We start from the raw sequence: 18,329 nt of genomic DNA, 5'->3' as shown, positions 1-18,329 counted from the left end.
AGGGCCTATAGGGGGGGTTGATGGAGGTAGGGGTGGATGACTGTGTATTCCAAAGAGCAAAAGAAGAGAAGAGGGTGACGTGAGAGGGCGAGTTGCACCCCCGCCAGGTGAGAGGTGAGCGCTGGAAGGAGTAGGAAGAGAATTCCTAATCAGCTCGGCGTACGTGAGAGAAAGATCTTCTCGAGAGAAAGAGAAAGACAAAGCAGGACAAAGAGAGAGGGAGAGAGACGGGGGGTGGAGTCTGTGTGTAAAGCTACGGCCACACATTTGCGTCAGAATGGGGCATCTGAGCGCAAGCCGATGTGTCCATTTCCGACCATTTTCCATATATCTTCCAGGTTTTTTTCGGACGTGTAGTTCATTGACTAGCACCATTGTTTTTTTATTGAGGAATGTACGCAGTTCACCCAACATAAAAACATGCCAAAATTGATTGAAATTGAATATGATTAGAATTAAGATATGAATTACATCAATAAATATGAATGACAATAATTCATATGGTAGAAGGGTGCAATTTGTGACAAAGCACAGAGGTGTTTTGTTTTTTGGAGCCTACATTTGTGAAACTATAGTGCTTGCCAACGTGTCGTCACCACGGGGGGGGGGGGGGGGGGGGGGGGCGTGGCATAGTAGCTGCAGACATACTGGTGGGGGTCAATGTTAAGTCGACCTGTTTATACCCCACCAAGATGTCTGCGCTTCCAAATGACACTTGTTGACGCCCCCTTCAGGATTTTTTTGGTACGCACTAGGACCGTTAAAACCCGGGGTGTCGGACTTCACGCTATAGTGCACGCGCTTCAGCTCTGTCAAATCAAGGCAACGGGATGCTGCGCCTCAGGTTTTTCCCATCATATAATAGGAGTGAACGGCACTTCCTGCCATCCGACGCAACTGTGTGATAGTGATGGGTCGATTCGTTCAAAATAAATAGTTAATTGCCGTGAACGAGCTCATTCACTTTCTGAAACTGTACGTTCACGCTATGGTTCATCCCCTCCCCCACGGGGAGGGGATGGGGGGGCGGGCGTACGCGCGACGTAATAACAACGCTCCCGCGATGGTGTTTTTCACTAGAAAATAGCGCTACTGAACGAGAACGTGAACGAATCATTTGAACGAATCATTGCCGTGAACGTGAACAAACTTGTTCGTTCACTGAAATTATAATTTTTTTTCCCACCACTACTGTGTGACCGTGCCTTCAGTCTGTTTCCTCACTCCCTTCACTCACATCCAAGGAGCTGCTTCAGCCACGCCTGCTATCAATTATTTAGGCACAAAACAAAGGGTCCACACCCTGCTGCCATGAATAATGGAGGGTAGGGGGGTGGGTTGTGGGGGATGGGGGGCGTGGGTGGGTAGGGCGGGGGTACAGAGACGACGAGAGGTCAGTCTGACTCTGACACACTGACAGACAGCTACGGTACGAGCCTTTAGGGGTCCAGTCTGTATTTAGACAGGCCAATGACTGCCAAGTAAAAATATACTGTCTGCATACTGTACAAACACAACTCACACACGCACGCACTCGCACGCGCACACACATGCACGCACGAGCACACACACACACACACACACACACACACACACACACACACACACACACACAGAGGTTTCTCTCTGCTGACATGAAGGACGTGGGGCATGCAGTATCAAGTACACGGGGACAGTCAGGTCCAGTGAGTCCACAGTGGAGTGAATTGTTTTGGTTGTGGGTCAAACAGCGTGCCAGTCAACCATGCAGCGCAACACAACTAGCACGTTCTGTGTGTGTGTGTGTGTGTGTGTGTGTGTGTGTGTGTGTGTGTGTGTGTGTGTGTGTGTGTGTGTGTGTGTGTGTGTGTGTGCGTGTGCGTGCGTGTATCTGCATGTTCTTTGCCTGGTTACTGCTGGTCTTGTTTCCCTCTGCTTCCACAGAAAATGTTTGATGTCAGATCCAAGAAGGGTGAGAGAGAGAGAGAGAGAGAGAGAGAGAGAGAGAGAGAGGAGAGAGAGAGAGAGAGAGAGAGAGAGAAAGAGAGAGAGAGAGAGATGAGAGAGAGAGAGAGAGAGAGAGAGAGAGAGAGAGAGAGAGAGAGAGAGAGAGAGAGAGAGAGAGAGCACTGTGGGATGGAAGTGGGTCATGCAGAAGTCGTTCTGAGAATGTTTGTGTGCAGAAACAAGGCAAATAACGTGTGAGTGAGTGTGTGTGTGTGTGCAACTGTGATGGGTGGATGAGCAGAGAGACAGGCAGGCAGGCAGACGGGCAGACAGGCAGACAGACAGACACTGCACCAACCTTGGTGGTCTTCACTTTGTTGCCCGTGCTGCAGCTCCAGCCAGTGAGGTCTGGTAGAACCTTGCACTCCTCTCCATCCATACAGGGCTGCATTTGACACCACCACTTCTGGACTACGATGGAGCTGCATGGGGACACATGGACACATGGACAGACAGAGAGACAGACAGACAGAGAGATGGAGGGGAGGGCGAGACAAAGAAAGAGAGAAAGAGAAGATAAATGTGTCTGTGTGTGCATGCATGGCCAATCTCACAAATGACTGGGCCAATCGACAAACCTTTTATCTCCATATTGTAACTTTATGTGTTTTTTTTCCGTAAATTAACGCCCTCCTTGATCATACTACATACATACAAGCTCTAGTCTAAACGACACATTTTGAGATTGTCGATCTGCTACTCTTGATACTTTTGAATTTGAATCCAGAAACGTAACAGTTTTGGACATGGTTTCCACCCGACAGAGACGGTATGCTAACGACCAACTCTGTGAATATTTTCCCAATACATCAGTCCCAGTGCTTCCTATAGACGATATATGCAGCTGCCATCCTGAGGGGGGCGCCAGACTTGTGCCCTGCCCAGTCATTTTCAGATGTTCTGAGTAGTGACATTTCCGTGATCAGATTTCTACTAGCGCTCACATGGTTCATTAAACCCCAAGGTCGACTGGGTTGACCCACGGTTAATTGGGTCAATTAACCTTGTTGTTAACCTTGTTGTTAACCTTGTTGCGCACCCTACAGTGGCTACAGTAGGTGATGTCGATTACAACCCAACTAGCACATTATTGATTTGGTTAACTAACTTTCATTGAGGTGAAGCCGTAAAAAGCTTTCTGTGATTGAATTGACTAAGTCCTTCAGCTCAGCAAGGGCACTTTCCAAAGCTGTAGGCTAAATTAAAAGACAGCTGTATTATGCTGTTATTCAAGTCTTACAACATATGCCCAGAATTAGTCAAGGAGATTTAATGTATTTATTTATTTTGTATTTGTTTACAGTACACATTCTGGTGCCTATTCTGAATGTTTGGTAAATTGTGCATAAAGACATGTAGTATTGTGCAACAAATGTTTTTAGGCAATAATATAATGTATTTCAATGCACTTTTTTTCTCGGGGGGTCGTGATAGACACACAATTTGTGTTGGCGGCTGAAGAGTGGGTTCGCCTAGGGAGCCATATGAGCTATAGGAGAGGCCCTGCAATATGTGAATGACAGTTATGTTTAATATTTTTTTCTGCTTGCATAACCCCTCATAGCCATATCTACTGTATGCTGCGTGTACAGGTCTACGCGCACACCGCTCCACACACACACACACACAACACACACACACACACACACACACACACACGCATACGCACACGCACACGCACACGCACCACGCACACAACAAACAAACAAGAAAGACTGCGGCACAGACACGCGCATGTGCGTGCACACGAGACAGCTCATAACACGTTGCGATTATAAATTCAGCATTTACCCTGCTGACTTTTGTGGTTGTAAATAGAACGTTTGTCCCTAATTCCATTCCAGAGAGAGAGAGAGAGAGAGAGAGAGAGAGAGAGACAGAGAGAGAGAGAGAGACAGAGAGAGAGAGAGAGAGAGAGAGAGAGAGAGAGAGACAGAGAGAGAGAGCGAGAGAGACACACCCAGCTGTTTCTACCCATGTATAGTTTAGTCAGGACTGTGAAGTGGAATGTTAACAAGCATCACAAAGTCATTTCTAGAAAAAAACTAAACATGAGATCATAGAAATAAAAAAACATTCATGACAATCAAAGGGTAAATAGAAAAGTGCAGTAAACCATGGCAATATTAAAAGAGGAGGTTTTGTTTTGATATTTATTTGGTATTCACAGTTAGTGAATCAGTCTGGCCCACATCATAAGAAACACACATTATAGACGATCAAAATGGAATAGATAATGAAAGACATTATTGAACACATGGAAATGTTGCATTTTGTCTTCACCGTGGTATATCCAAGAAAACAACAGACCATAATGGCCACAAAAAAAAAACAGAGCAGACTGAATTTTTGGTAACAGTCCAGGGATGCGATGCGGGAGCATTATTCGTCGGTTTGGAATTGACAACGCCGCTGTAAAATGAAGCTCTTTTATATGCAAACGGCAAAATAAATAAAGAGTCTATAAACAACTCAGCCAGCAATTCATCATCAACAGTTCAGCTCCAAAGTAACTTGTCATCACACGTCGCTAAGTTTGTGTTGTCAATGTTCCTGTTTACCGTTTTTTAAATGAACTAATCTAAATGCATTGGAGGGAAAAAAAAGTCTTGATCTAAATCGTGTTTGTAAACTTTTTGCCGTTTTATCCGACAGGCGGAGAGAGATCACTATAGACTTGGCAAACCAGGAGGCTCAGGTACAGTCGGGGTGGGAGAGTGAACAGATTTCGATCGTCTCATTTCTGTTCCATCCATTTCTGTTCTGTGTCTACACTTTAGCTGTCAGTCTCTCTGAACATTCTGTTCAATGCTAGGAAGGGAAACTTGGCATCTGTGTAACTTCACTGTTCTCTACTCCGGCTTACCGTAGCTCGCATGACAAAATCTCATTTTGAGTCAGACTAATTAGCATTTCCGCACTTGTTTAGGCCAAGGGTTCCCAAACCTTTGAGGCTGTGACCCCCCAAAATAATCATATTTGAACTGGGGAGGCGTCGTGAGCTTGTAGATCGGCTATTGTCACAATGTTTGTCTCTTTCTTACGTAATATTTGACAATTTTGGCCAATTTGGTATTAAAAGTGTAAAAAGTCATTAAATTGTAACTTTAGAAATGTGCAGATACCCTGTATACACTCATACTGTATGTTGCTTTGTTTATTGTTGAGTGAGAAAACAATGTTGCACATTAACACATTGAGTGCCAGGTACTATGAATCCAAATCATCCTCAGAGTGCCAGCGTTTTTTACCGTGTTTTGGCGATCTTTGGACAGCTGCAGAAGCCACAACGTATGGTGCTTCAATGCATGAGAGCCAACTGGCCTTCTTGTCACCTGACGGGGGAGTTTCCCTGGTAGGACGTAGTGCGTGGAAAGAACACGTTATTCCAACCAGTTCCCTTCCCCTCCATCAGGCGCCCCGGCTGTCATGGGGGAGGCGGTATAGCGACCAGGATTACCGCATGTTTTTGTGAGGGTATTAACTACCCTGAGAGACACGGGGAGAACATGCAAACTCAAACACAGAGTAGGCCCTATTTATGCCATGCTTTTAAACCCCTGTAGCACTCTGAGATTCGCAAGAATGTAAAGTGCTTTATAAATAAAATGCATAATTATTATTATTATTCTACGTCCTCCCAGTGGGGGCTCAGTAGTGGGGGAGTCGGTAGGATTCAACAGCAGTGACATGACACAAATGTGTGTGGGGAGGAACTGAATGGGGGAAAAAAAGACAGGAAGAATACAATCACACACAAACATATACGTATATTAGTGAAGGCAGGGTGGGTGCCATGACGACTTATACTTTCATAACATTTGGAATTGACCAATATCACTTATATAATAATTGCATGCAAGTTAAAAATGTGTTACAAATGCGCACATAAAATCTGTGATGAAAGGTTCAATTTGTAAATTAATTTACATTCCATTTGAAGAGCCATATCCTGTACGCCTACGTGATAGACCACTTCATCACCACGGGGATGAAGTGCCGACTAATATGAACAATGTAGGCTACTGCAACTACTGTTTCAATTATCCATTTAACATACAGTTTAATTTCATTGCCATTTATTTTTAGGAGGAGAGGATCACTTATTGACGTATAGGCCGCTACGTAGCTGTTAGATTAGATTCCATTATGGAGTAGCCTCACTGTCATCTAATGCAGTGGTTCTCAACCTGTGGGTCGGGATCCCCAGGGGGCTCCCCACATGATTTTTGGGGGGTCCCCAGATGACATTTAAGTGACAATTTGTTTAATAAAAAAATAAAGGCAAAAAAGGAAAAGACCATTGCAGCATCAAAAGTAATCAACAAACTACACTATAAAAACTGGTCAATCATTGGGCAAATTGTCAAATAATATAAGAAAGAGGCAAAGCACACAATGCCTCGCACGCGGGGCAAACATTTACACTTATACTGTATGTTAGTTTGTGTACTGCAGAGCAGTGGTTTGTCTCAGGTCACCACTGTAAATACCTTTTTCATCCAAGGCACCCCTGAATTACATTGTCACTTTATAAAACCTTACATTTGTCATTTATGGTACGTAAATATGTAAATCTTCCTCCCCCTAAGATACAGTATGTGTCACGAGGAAAACGTGAGAGAATAGTAGTTTCCATTACGACAGATCGAAAATAACTTCTTACTTGACATTTAACCACAGCATCCCTATTCTGGGGGGAACATTCACCAAAAATGGCAGATCTACAAGCTCACAACGCGCCACTTCGCGTTGTGAGCTTGTAGATCTGTTATTTTTGGCAAGGAGGCTTGGTGGTCCATCTTACTAAGTATAGATGGGGGCGGCCATAGCTGAGTGGTTAGTGAGCCCGCCTAGGGAGCCAGAGGCCATGGTTGCCCCAGGTACGATTCCAGGCCAGGCCAGCAAATGTGTCGATGAAATGAAATTAGTCCCTGAGCAAGACTCTTAACCCCTAATTGCTCACAGGCCCTCATTGGAAACAAGACCGCAAGGACTTTCATGAACGGACCTGTTAAAGGAATTATTATAGAGGGTTTAAGTGGTTGAGTGCCAAAAACGGTCCGGACCGTTTTTGAGAAGCCATGCGTTGTGTGCCAAAAACGGTTATGACCGTTTTTGGGGAAAAAAAAAAAAAAAAAAAAAAAATTCTTCACAGCACCAGGAGATATAATTTTTCGAAGATTTAGACTCCAATCCACTTCCTGGTTAACTTATGACTTCAAAAGCCTGTATCTCGGCTCCTGTGTACTTTTTTTCTAAAATATGTATTTTTGACTATTTTCGACTATTTTCAACTGGCTGCAACTATGGAACGGATTACCTAATGTTCGATTGTACGAGACCTCTATGTGTGTAATGAGGGGATCACCTTGAGGACGGTGATCACTGAAAATATTTTGTGACTACTTGAAAAAGGTTCAAAAATGGTTAAAAATCCAGGCACCGACTGTACCCTGTTTTAAAAAAAACCTTGCACTCAATGTGTTAAACTGAAATGAAATTCCAAATATTATCAAAGTATTCTGCGGCACCCCTGGACTTGCATCACGGCACCCACTTTGAGAAACCCTGCTGTAGAGTGATAAAACAATGTTGCACATTCAGCCAATCATCCGGGGAGTGGGGGACCGACCCAAAATAATTTGGGCACCACTGCATTAGGCGGGTTTGGGTCCCATCATAAAAATAAAAAGAAAAGTTGGACATAAAAAAACAATACACACGGTGGAACATACCATCGACACAGGAGGGCATGGCTCTGGTGGTCCCGGCGACCTGTCCAGGGAAGCAGGAACATTTGACAGTCTGAGATCTCTCCTCGATCTTGTTCTTGTTGCAGCAGCGGTGGGCAGCGATCACCTCACACGTCCCGGCCTTCACATGCACTGCTCACCCACAGACACACAGAGAGAGAGAGAGCAAAGCAGACAGTTACTTTCTGTATACCAGGCTCGTCTGAAAGTAGCCTTGAGACACGATCAATGCAATGTTGTTCCATTTATAATAAAGCCCGAAAGCAAGTTTTATTCAGAATTATGTTCAAACCAACACACACACACACACACACACACACACACACACACACACACACACACACACACACACACACACACACACACACACACACACACACACACACACACACACACACACACACACACACACACACACACACACACGCGCACACACACACACACACACACACACACACACACACGCGCACACACACATGCACACGACACGAACGCGCGCACACACACGGTGGTGAGTCAGCCTACATTGCGGAAACAAAAGAGCATTGACTCTAAGTGGGCGGCAGTGTCGAAGTGTCCTTGAGCAACACCCTTAACCCCTGATTGGTCCCAATGAGCAGGCTGGTGTCTTGCATGGGCGCACAGTAAAATCGGAGTGAGAACCAAATGGACCTCATTTGGTTGACTTTGTACACTCTCTGAGTTAAAGACCTGTAAGGATCCCTTTGGTTTCCATTCCATATGAATGGACAAATCAACACGAGGATTTTAATGTGCGTGTGCGTGCGTGCGTGCGTGCGTGCGTGCGTGCGTGCGTGCGTGCGTGCGTGCGTGCGTGCGTGTGTGTGTGCGTGCGTGCGTGCGTGTGAGTGTGCGTGTGTGTGTGTGTGTGTGTGCGCATGTGTGAATGGGTGAATTTTAGCACACTTCGTAAAGTACTTTGGATGAAGGCGCTATAGCGATGCATTTACCGTTTATGTTTGAAAACATGTAACGTCGTCAACACATTTCTAACCAGCCTTTCATCAGACAGCAACATGAGAATGTCAAGGACAAGCAATGAAATTTGTCAAGAGCACAGAGCCGTGCTTGCGTGTATTCACCCGTAACAGCGGGCGAATGCACAGTGAAATGTGTCTACACTTCCGTGTGTAGGTGTCCTTGTCATTGTGCAGCAAGTCTGTGTGCCTATCCCTCGACTCTGAAAGTCAAAGCTTACCAGTGTGTGCTTTGGACAGTTTTTGCACACAGTTGGTGGAAGCCAGACATTTCCATTACAAAAGAGTCCAACCACAATACAACAAAAGGTGCACACTGAATGCCAATGAAAGCTAAAACACCAAACAATGACTTGCTCTGCGGCGCAACAGACTATTTAAAAAATGAAGCGAGCAGCGACCTGAAAGACCTTGCATGAATAATGTTTAACAGACTAACAGAGATTTGAAAAGTTCTTAATTTGCTCCTTTAATGACAACGAGACAATGCAACAAGCCGTGAAAGCCCAGTCCAATTAATATCTCAATGACAGGCACATTGCTATCTGTCACTTCCACACGCACACGTGCACGCACGCGCACGCGCACGCACACACACACACACACACACACACACACACACACACACACACACACACACACACACACCTTGCTGTTCAGCGGGCATTTTTGCGCTTATTATAATCATACATGAGTATGACAGTATGACATAAGAGCAAAACGTCCACCGTATGAATAGGCGGGTTCCTTCCTCCGTGGCCCCATGATCTTCCTCATCCTCCTCTTCCTCCTCTCACTCTTTTGCAGCCCTTCCCATTCTAACTGACTGCCTTTCTTATCTGTATTTTATTATTTATTATTTTTTATTTTTTTCAAATAAGCTTGAGAGCCCTCCTGGCAGATATACAGCTCAGGAAAACCAACACACAGAATAAACACCGTAACCCAACCCTCCTCCATGGTCTCATGCACACATACTGTACTGTAAGCGCGCATGCACACAAACGCGCGCACACACACACACACACACACACACACACACACACACACACACACACACACACACACACACACACACACACACACACACACACACACACACACACACACACACACACACACACAGGCTCAGCACCTGCAGTAGTAATTGACTCAGCATTAGTAAGATCAGCGGTGCGCTGAACTGAGCCTGGAGGATGGAGGCGGGGGTGGGGGAGTGGGGGGAGCGGGCGGGGGGTTGGGGGGGGATATTACATTTTACCGGAGGAATGTAAATGTTCAGGGAGGATTGATTACATATATTAATGTTAATAGATGACAGTAAGGGGGCTTTGGGTGAGAACACAGTGAAAAATACGGGCTGTGATTGGAGCTCCTGCACCGTGCCAAGAGGATGGCTGAGTAATGGTTATTGCTGTTGTGTGTGTGTGTGTGTGTGTGTGTGTGTGTGTGTGTGTGTGTGTTCAGGGGTTGTACTGAACTCATAAGATCACCATGTCAATCACCAATTGTTGAATCCAATTTCGGGGAGAGCTCTTCAAAAGCATTAGTTCTTGTAGCTACACAACAATGACGAACAACACACTACATTATGTCTGTTTGCAGCAGTGAACACTGTTTGGTCTGTAAAACTTCATCTGGATATTGTTCCACAATCACAGTGAGGGAGTTTGAGAACCACCGTTCACCTTTCTACCACAAGCCTGCAGTATATACTCCAACCAAACGCCAACTTTGTTCAGCTAGCTAGGGCAGTGGTTCTCAAACCAAGGACCCCCAAAATGATATGTATTTGGCCACGGACCCCCATCACAAAAATATTGTTCCAGGGACCCCTAAAAGCACAGATTTGAGTTAAAAATATTTAGTTTAAAAAAGATTTGCACACATTTTCAAGATTTTTCAAAAATAGCAGATCTACAAGCTCATAGTGCGGCACTCGGTGCCACACTATGAGCTTGTATATCTGCTATTTTTGAATAGCTAAAGTATCAAATAATAGTTAAAGTGGTTAAAAGGATTGTGACGCTATATTAACTACTTTTGCTGGGGACCCCCTGAAGGTTGCCGGACCCCACTTTGAGAACCAATGAGCTAGGGCATGTACTACATGTGTGCAGGTCAAAAAGAACAAAATGATGTGATAAGACCTTCGGCACGAATCAGCAGTGCCTTTCCGACGTTCCGTTCGGCAGTTCTAGCCGGAAACCTCCCTAATAGACGAACATCGTCTGTGATTGGTCAGAAGTTCAATAAGCTCGTAATTTATCGTTGCTGTCGGGCAGAAACCTCTTATCTCCATATTAACGCCCTACTTGATCATTTTACGGCGTCACACATAAGCATCAAAAGTAGCAGATCCACAAGCTGGAAACGTGGCGTGAAGCGATGCGTTTTGAGCTTGTAGATCTGCTGTTTTTGAATTTGAATCCTGAAAAGTTAAAAGTTTTGGACGTATGAGGTTTCCACCGGACAGAGCCGTTATATTCTGCCAGCAACGTACCCATGGACAGTTTGGAAGAAAGGTTGACTGAGGATAATCCCTCTCGGAACAACTACAAACACAAACAGATGTCAATTAATTAATGGAGTCCACTGTGTCTGTCGCCTGGAATATTGTGAAATCCCAGAGACAAATGATGTCAAAGCACGATGATGTAAACAAACAGCGAAGAGCCGTGGTAAAACCACCACTACAATATGCTTCAGTGGCTCACCTCGAGTGTTACTAGGCAGATTACTGACCGGGTGGCGGGGTCTAGCATTCAGAGCTATAATGCTGCGTTCACACGGGCAGATACAAAGAAACATTGATATTCAATGGAAGCCAGCGGCATGAAGATACGAAGATACATCCGACGTTTGTAGCTAATATAAAAGATACAAAGCTACAAATCTAGCGCCGATGACGCAGCTAAGCAATGACGTCAACGACTGTGTTGAGCAACACAGGTACAAAGAGACAGTGGTGGAAAAAGTACTCAGACATTTTAATTAAGTAAAAGTATCAATACTTTAATTTAGAAATACTCTATGTCACGGCCCCTTGGCCTGGCTAGCAGGGCCTGTGTGGTTGTATGGTGTACTCCCCTATGTGTCTCTATCTCTCACAGATATCCTATAGGCGTCGGCCAACTTGGGGTTCCTCATTAGGTGCATTGGGAGCACCTGATCAATGCTCCCTGGAGCCCTATATAAGAGTGGGTGGCAGCCATTCTAGGAATCCCTCACCAGATGACAGCACCCTTTTTTTTGTTTGCCTTATGACTAAGTATGACACACACTTTACACCCCACACTACATTGAACACACATCCATACATTGCTGACACTACTGATTACTGAATTACACACCTCATACCTTTTCTACAGCATTATTTAAGTTAATTTGTTAATACATTTGTTACTTTTAAGCACTGCCATCGTGTCCTCCTCAATTTGTCATGGCCCACGGGCCGGGTTGTGACATCTATTACATGTAAAAGTGTGGAATTCAAGTATTGGCATCAAAATGTACTTAAAGTAAAAGTATTAAATGTTTGAAAAAAGCTCAGTTGTGAGCTTGTATATTGGCTATTTTCAAATAGCCTAGGTATGAAATAGGCCTGGTTAATGTATGTTTTATGATATAATAATTCATATCTACAAAGTAACTAAAGTTTTCAAATAATTGTAGTGGAGTAAAAGTACAATATTTGCCTCTGAGATGTAGTAGAGTAGAAGTAAAAGTACTGGAAATTGGAAATTGTCAAGTAAAGTACAAATACCTCAAAATTGTACTTAAGTACAGTACTTAAGTAAATGTACTTAGTTACTTTACACCACTACAAAGCGACAGAACAACAAATATGCTGTGTATCTTCTTTGTATCGGCCCGTGTGAACGCAGCATAAGAGCTGAGACGTGAGGAAGTATAAAATGGTTCTCTTCTTAAGAACTTTGTTCGGCGTCCGTCTGCAAGCCCTGCCGACACCAAACAAAGTTCATGTTCTTTTTGGAGCATGCTGCGCGGCCTTCAGGCGCACAACCCAACATTCTTTAATTTGACCCAAAGCTTATGAGCCTCAAAGGGAGATTGTCTATTCCACCATTTTGTCTTGCATAGCACAGCACGCTGTGCTTGTGAAAATGGACTGAATTAGAGATATTGATTTCAAAAGCCAGAAGATGAAAACAGTGGCACTATATATCCTTGTTATACCAATACTATGAAGCCTGCTGCGGGGCTAACAATACACCGACATTGATCTGAATATGTTCCGTCTCTCTGCAGTCCCGGTGATAGCAGCAATAATAGCCCATTAAGACCTGGAACGCATCTGTGTCACTTTAGATTTCTCTGGCTATTCAAAAATAGCCAAAGAAAGATATACAAGCTCATAGCGCAGCTACGATCTTGTATATCTGCTATTTTTGAAAAATCTTGACTTTTTTTTCTTTATTTTTTCTTCGAAAACGTTTTTAGGAATCGCCTAAGGTCTTAATGGGATAGAGGTGGATTTGTGCACAATGTACTGTATTGGATATCTGTCTTTGTGTGTATCGTTTGTGATATTAGTTACATGGCACTTTCCTATTCAGTTTCAACACTGAGCCACAGAAGCGTGAGTCACGAGTCATCGACTGATTCTAAAGATCTGAGTGTAAAATAGTTAATGTGTGTGTGTGCGTGTGCGTGTGTGTGTGTGTGTGTGTCTCTGTCTGGTGTGAATGTGTGAGTGAGTGTGGGTGTGTATCTTATGTGTTAATGGGGTCCTTGGGGGAGTTCCAGGAGGTCCCCAGCAAAAGTAGCTTACATAACATCACAATCCTTTTAAGCACTTTATTCATTTATATGTTGGCTATTCAAAAATAGCAGATCTACAAGCTCATATATCTGCTACGAGCTTGTACATCTGCTAAAATGGGTTTGTTTATTTTTTAACACAAATCTTCTCTTCTGGAGGTTCTGGATTTGGCTTATTAGGGATCCTTTAAAGGCTCTCTAAAGTTTATACTGTACTTCGTGGTACGACGGTGTATAAATGTAGCATTAGCCTGCGCAGTGTCAGTCAGAGTGTCTGTGTTGTAGCCATGGTAATACTGTCATTATCAAGCTGGCGGGTAGTGGATCACACAGGGGGGGCCCAGGCTCCAATAAGCTCTGATGAATGCTCAGCTAAATTAGACCGCACATGGTGCATCCCGCATGCAGCAAGATAGAGGCACACACACGCGCGCGCGCGCACACACGTAAAATTAAGCACAGTTCCTGTATGCAGTATGCACACACACATTGGGTGCTAAACACTGTCCACATGCTCACCACACAAACAATAACACGCACGCACACACGCACACACGCACGCACGCACGCACACGCACACGCACACGCACACGCACACGCACACACAGCCCCATTCTGTGTTTACGTGTGTGTGTGTGTGTGTGTGTGTGTGCGTGTGCGTCCACACATTTGTGAAGAGTAATGGCGCTCAACTACACTAAAAAAGCACTCCTGTTCCCTCCTACCGGGTGTGTAGGCCTCCTCACTCCACAGCAAACTCATAAACGACAAAACTCTCCTCCTCTCCGCCCCCCTCCCTCCCAACCTCCCGCCGCTATTTCACAAATGGCCCCTGCCACCTCCTTTCCCTCCTCTCCATCTCCCTTTCTCTCTCTTTTATTTCGCAGTTATCCATTTTCCTCTCTTCTCTGCTTCCACTCCATCTGTCTGTCTCGCCCGGTACGACGGCAATTTCCTAAATGACACTCTCCTTTTCTCCATCTTTCACGAGCCTCGCTTATATGCAGTGGTGGAAAGTAACTAAGTACATGTACTCAATCAAGTACTGTACTTTAAGTAAAATTTTTATGTATTTTTTACAATGGAGTATTTCCAACTTTCAGTACTTTTACTTCTACTCCATTACCTCTCGGAGGCAGTCCGACCTCAGCCCTATATATACACATTTCGGCCATTTGAAATTAGACAATCTACAAGTTCACAATGCGTCGCGATGCGACGCATTGTGAGCTTGTAGATCCGCTATTTTCAAATAGTTTTTTATACATTTTGTGCATTTGAAAACTTGTGAAATGGGACATTCTGCGTAATGAGTACTTTCTACTTTTAGTACTTTAAATACATTTTGATACCAATACTTTTGTACTTTTACTCAAGTACATTTTTAAATCCGGACCACTGCCTATATGTTCCGTCGCACGACGGTGTCACGCGCCTATAAACACCCGACGGATGTGACACGTCGTGGGGCTTTAGGTCGGATATTTCCGCAGAGCCACACTATCGTGGAGACAAAGTATGAATCTGGCGCTTTACCCTCTTCAGAGTGCAATCCCCCCCCCCCCCCCCCACCTCTCCCAATCCCCCTGCTCTTAGTGTAAGTTAGCCCAGCAGCAGGGGGCGACGGACCATTATCCTCAATCACCGGCCCCAAATCAGAGAATTTCACACTCTGGCTTAGTCTCCACCTCTCTCTCTCTCCCTCTCTCCCTCTCTCCCTCTCCCTCTCCCTCTCTCTCTCCCTCGCTCTCTGTGCCCATGCATGCCCTCCTCTGTGGCATGAGGAGCGTTCCTGCCACTCTGAGCACAGTGGAAGCTGTTAACCCCATTCACTGAAAATGACAGGAAATGACAGATGAATGCTACGCACTGCATGGCTCTGAGAACCAGCAAGGTGCCCACATTTTTGTGTGTGTGTGTGCGTGCGTGAGTGTCCTCGCTCGCACCAGGGGAAGCGGGAAGTGGCTTCATCCAGTTTTAGCAGGGAACATCATTCACATGACATCACCGCTGAGGCGCACACGCACACGCACACACACACACACACACACACACACACACACACACACACACACACACACACACACACACACACACACACACACACACACACACACACACGTCCAAGAAAGGCGAGAGAAACTTGACCCAAAACCAGATGACAAATTCACACACAGATACTATATCCATTTGTCTGGTCCTGAGCAGACAGAGGAAGTCAGAAGAGGCAACGGATATTGGGTATCTATCTATCCACATACTGTATCGTTGCTGTCCGGTAGAAACCGCCTATCTCCGTATTCCATTTTTTTGTGCTTTTTTCCAGAAATTAACGCCCTACTTGATCATATAGTCCGTGAGCCAGGGGGGTTGGTCATTACCATCTGAGGGGATTAATGCTCATAGTGATTTTTGTCAAGGTATGCATGTCTAGAGTTAGAAAATATGTGATAGCCTTGCACCAATGGTAGCTTTATGGGTGCTATCATGCATTTTATGGTATAACACTAGGCGAAAATTACATGGGTCAATATATGAAAACATACTATTAACCCCCCCCAAAAAAATATACAAAAGGTTTTTCAATTGGTTCTGGTACGTCTAGGCATGCTTAAGAACATACAAAAAAATCTAGGAAATTATATTTCTCGTAAAGCCATCATTTTCAAGATGGCGTCCAATATGACTGCCAGGAGCTTAAATGGCTTTATGATACTGTTCAACCTAGAAAGGTGGTTTTGGTGTCTAAAACTAGGTCTTAGGGTTCAAGAAATATGGCTGAATCAGTGAAATTACCATCAGTTAATTTTGTATTGCCAAATCAAAGATGGTGTCCATCCCATGGTGATGTTCCATTGTACTAAATTATGTTAAAAACAACAAAATATTGCAGTTGTGTGAGGGAATCTGTGAACTTCGTGAACGTGATTCATATGGGGACCTGGGGGGGGGGGCGGGGGCATTCATAGGTGTAGAATCTATTTCTAATGTTATATTTTGACTTGCTGGTCAGTCTTTGGCCTATGTGCTAAAGGTCAGGTCAAGGTCTCTCTCGCACCTTATCGTCCAACCAGGTGTCCAAGCAGGCAGCAGATATGGTCACTGGTTGACATGTACAGCAGGCCCTATTCACCTCACAATTGACATGGAGCCGTTTGTTGACACCTTGCAGGTATATAAGCATCTTATATTCTTCAGCTGCATTGCAAAACTGATGCAAGGTTCAGCACTGGAAGTGGAAATGCATGTGGTTGCAGAACATGACAGGCAAGTTCAGTGGTCAGTCCTGAGTGTATCAGCAGCACTCTGAAGTGGTTTCTATCAACTTGGCCAAAGACATTTGAACAGATACAGCAGTAGCCTACCTGGACACTGCACATCTCCATCCTACTGGCTGACAGTGGGTAGACAACTTCTTCCTACACTTCACATCCACCAGTTTGAATGCGCAGGGAGACACATTGACATTAACTTCACCTTTTCTCTCATGAAGCACATGACTGAAGCACTTCTTCCATGCTGGCCATGTGCAGTGTGCTTGATATCTAACCCAGTGCCTGCTGAAGATGCATGTGCTCCATGCCATAGCATAGAGGCTAAGCTAGACCTTGTCTGTCGGCACCATGATGGATTCTGGATCACTGTCTCTGCTGACCAGTCTGGGGAGCAGACTGCCATAACGATCAGGAAAGATGCTGTCATGATGCATGTGAGTGGAGTGGACTGAAGCCTTCCCCAAAATGTGCAGAAACAGAGGGAGAGTTGAAGCACTGGTGTGTCTTGGTCATAAAATATTGGGGTGTAGGATTCCTCACACACAGAAAGATCATCTCTTCAATCCCATCCTTGGCTAATTTGCCCCCATGCTGTTGTGAATAGTAATGTCCTTTACCCACATGAGATGTCATCATGAAGAGTAAGAACATTAAGCAGAAGCCGTTGAGCATGTTGTACACCTTCAGTGCTGACGATAGATACTGCATTTAGTCATGATGAGGCAGACATCACCATGAGTTCCTATATCCCTGATGCAGCCATCTCTGGAAAGGGTGTGATACACATGCTCAGTGATTACACTGATGTTCTTGTCCTGTTGTATGCTGTGTATTGGGGTGTATCAGGTGGACCTACAGTGTAAAGTATAGATGGAGCATTGGGATGGGACAGTCTTATATGTATGACAAAGGCAAGATCAGAGCACACTACACTTTGCTGGCAGGGAACTTCCCAGGCTACCCTGATGTGCTGGGTGAGGTGGGTGCCACAAGTCAATGGCCCTTCCTCCAACACCGACCAACCTGTTGCACCATATGTGGGCTCATTTATTTACAAGTGATGTTGTGGAAAGTGGCAGACCACCAAGCCCCACCTGACAAGTCGTTTGATGTCACAAAATTTGGATAGGAGATCTAGGATATTCTTGTTCCTGTCATTGCTAAGGGTGACCCCACCGTCAGAGCTATGTGACATGGTGCAATATCAATTTAGGGCACAGAGAGTGAGAAGTACATCACTGATGTACTGTAACTGCTCTGGTGAAGATGGTTACTGATGATATGTTCAAGCTACAGATGAGGAGTGATGTTAATAAGGAGGATACTTGTAAGGATGAGGTAGAACAGGATGTGGGTTGGAGAATACAGATGTAGTTGCAAAAGATGACATTGTAGTTGACATTAGATTATATCATTTTACATTCATGTTATTATGAATACCAATTCTTGTGACATGTTAATGACACTTTTCACAAAACAAAATCATGAATAGTGAACCATGAATGTTCATCAAGTTGTTTCCATTTGTT

General features: G+C 44.5%; 1 protein-coding gene across 1 annotated transcript in view; it reads right to left on the bottom strand.

Moving 5' to 3' along the window:
* The window catches only part of LOC308097247 (chemokine-like protein TAFA-2), a 162,205-nt gene that overhangs the window by 5,686 nt on the left and 138,190 nt on the right, over positions 1–18,329 (bottom strand). Inside the window, exons 3-4 of the mRNA XM_080444918.1 lie at positions 7,709–7,874; positions 2,285–2,408 (exon numbers count right to left, since the gene is read on the bottom strand). Of these exons, the coding sequence (XP_080301044.1) occupies positions 2,285–2,408; positions 7,709–7,874 (290 nt within the window). The remainder of the gene's footprint in view (positions 1–2,284; positions 2,409–7,708; positions 7,875–18,329) is intronic.

The sequence above is a fragment of the Gymnoscopelus braueri genome (genome assembly GCF_963280865.1).
Source record: "Gymnoscopelus braueri genome assembly, chromosome: 12".
Taxonomy (NCBI): Eukaryota; Metazoa; Chordata; class Actinopteri; order Myctophiformes; family Myctophidae; genus Gymnoscopelus; species Gymnoscopelus braueri.
The sequence above is the reverse complement of the archived record's forward strand: the minus strand, read 5'-3'. Positions and strand labels throughout refer to the sequence as shown.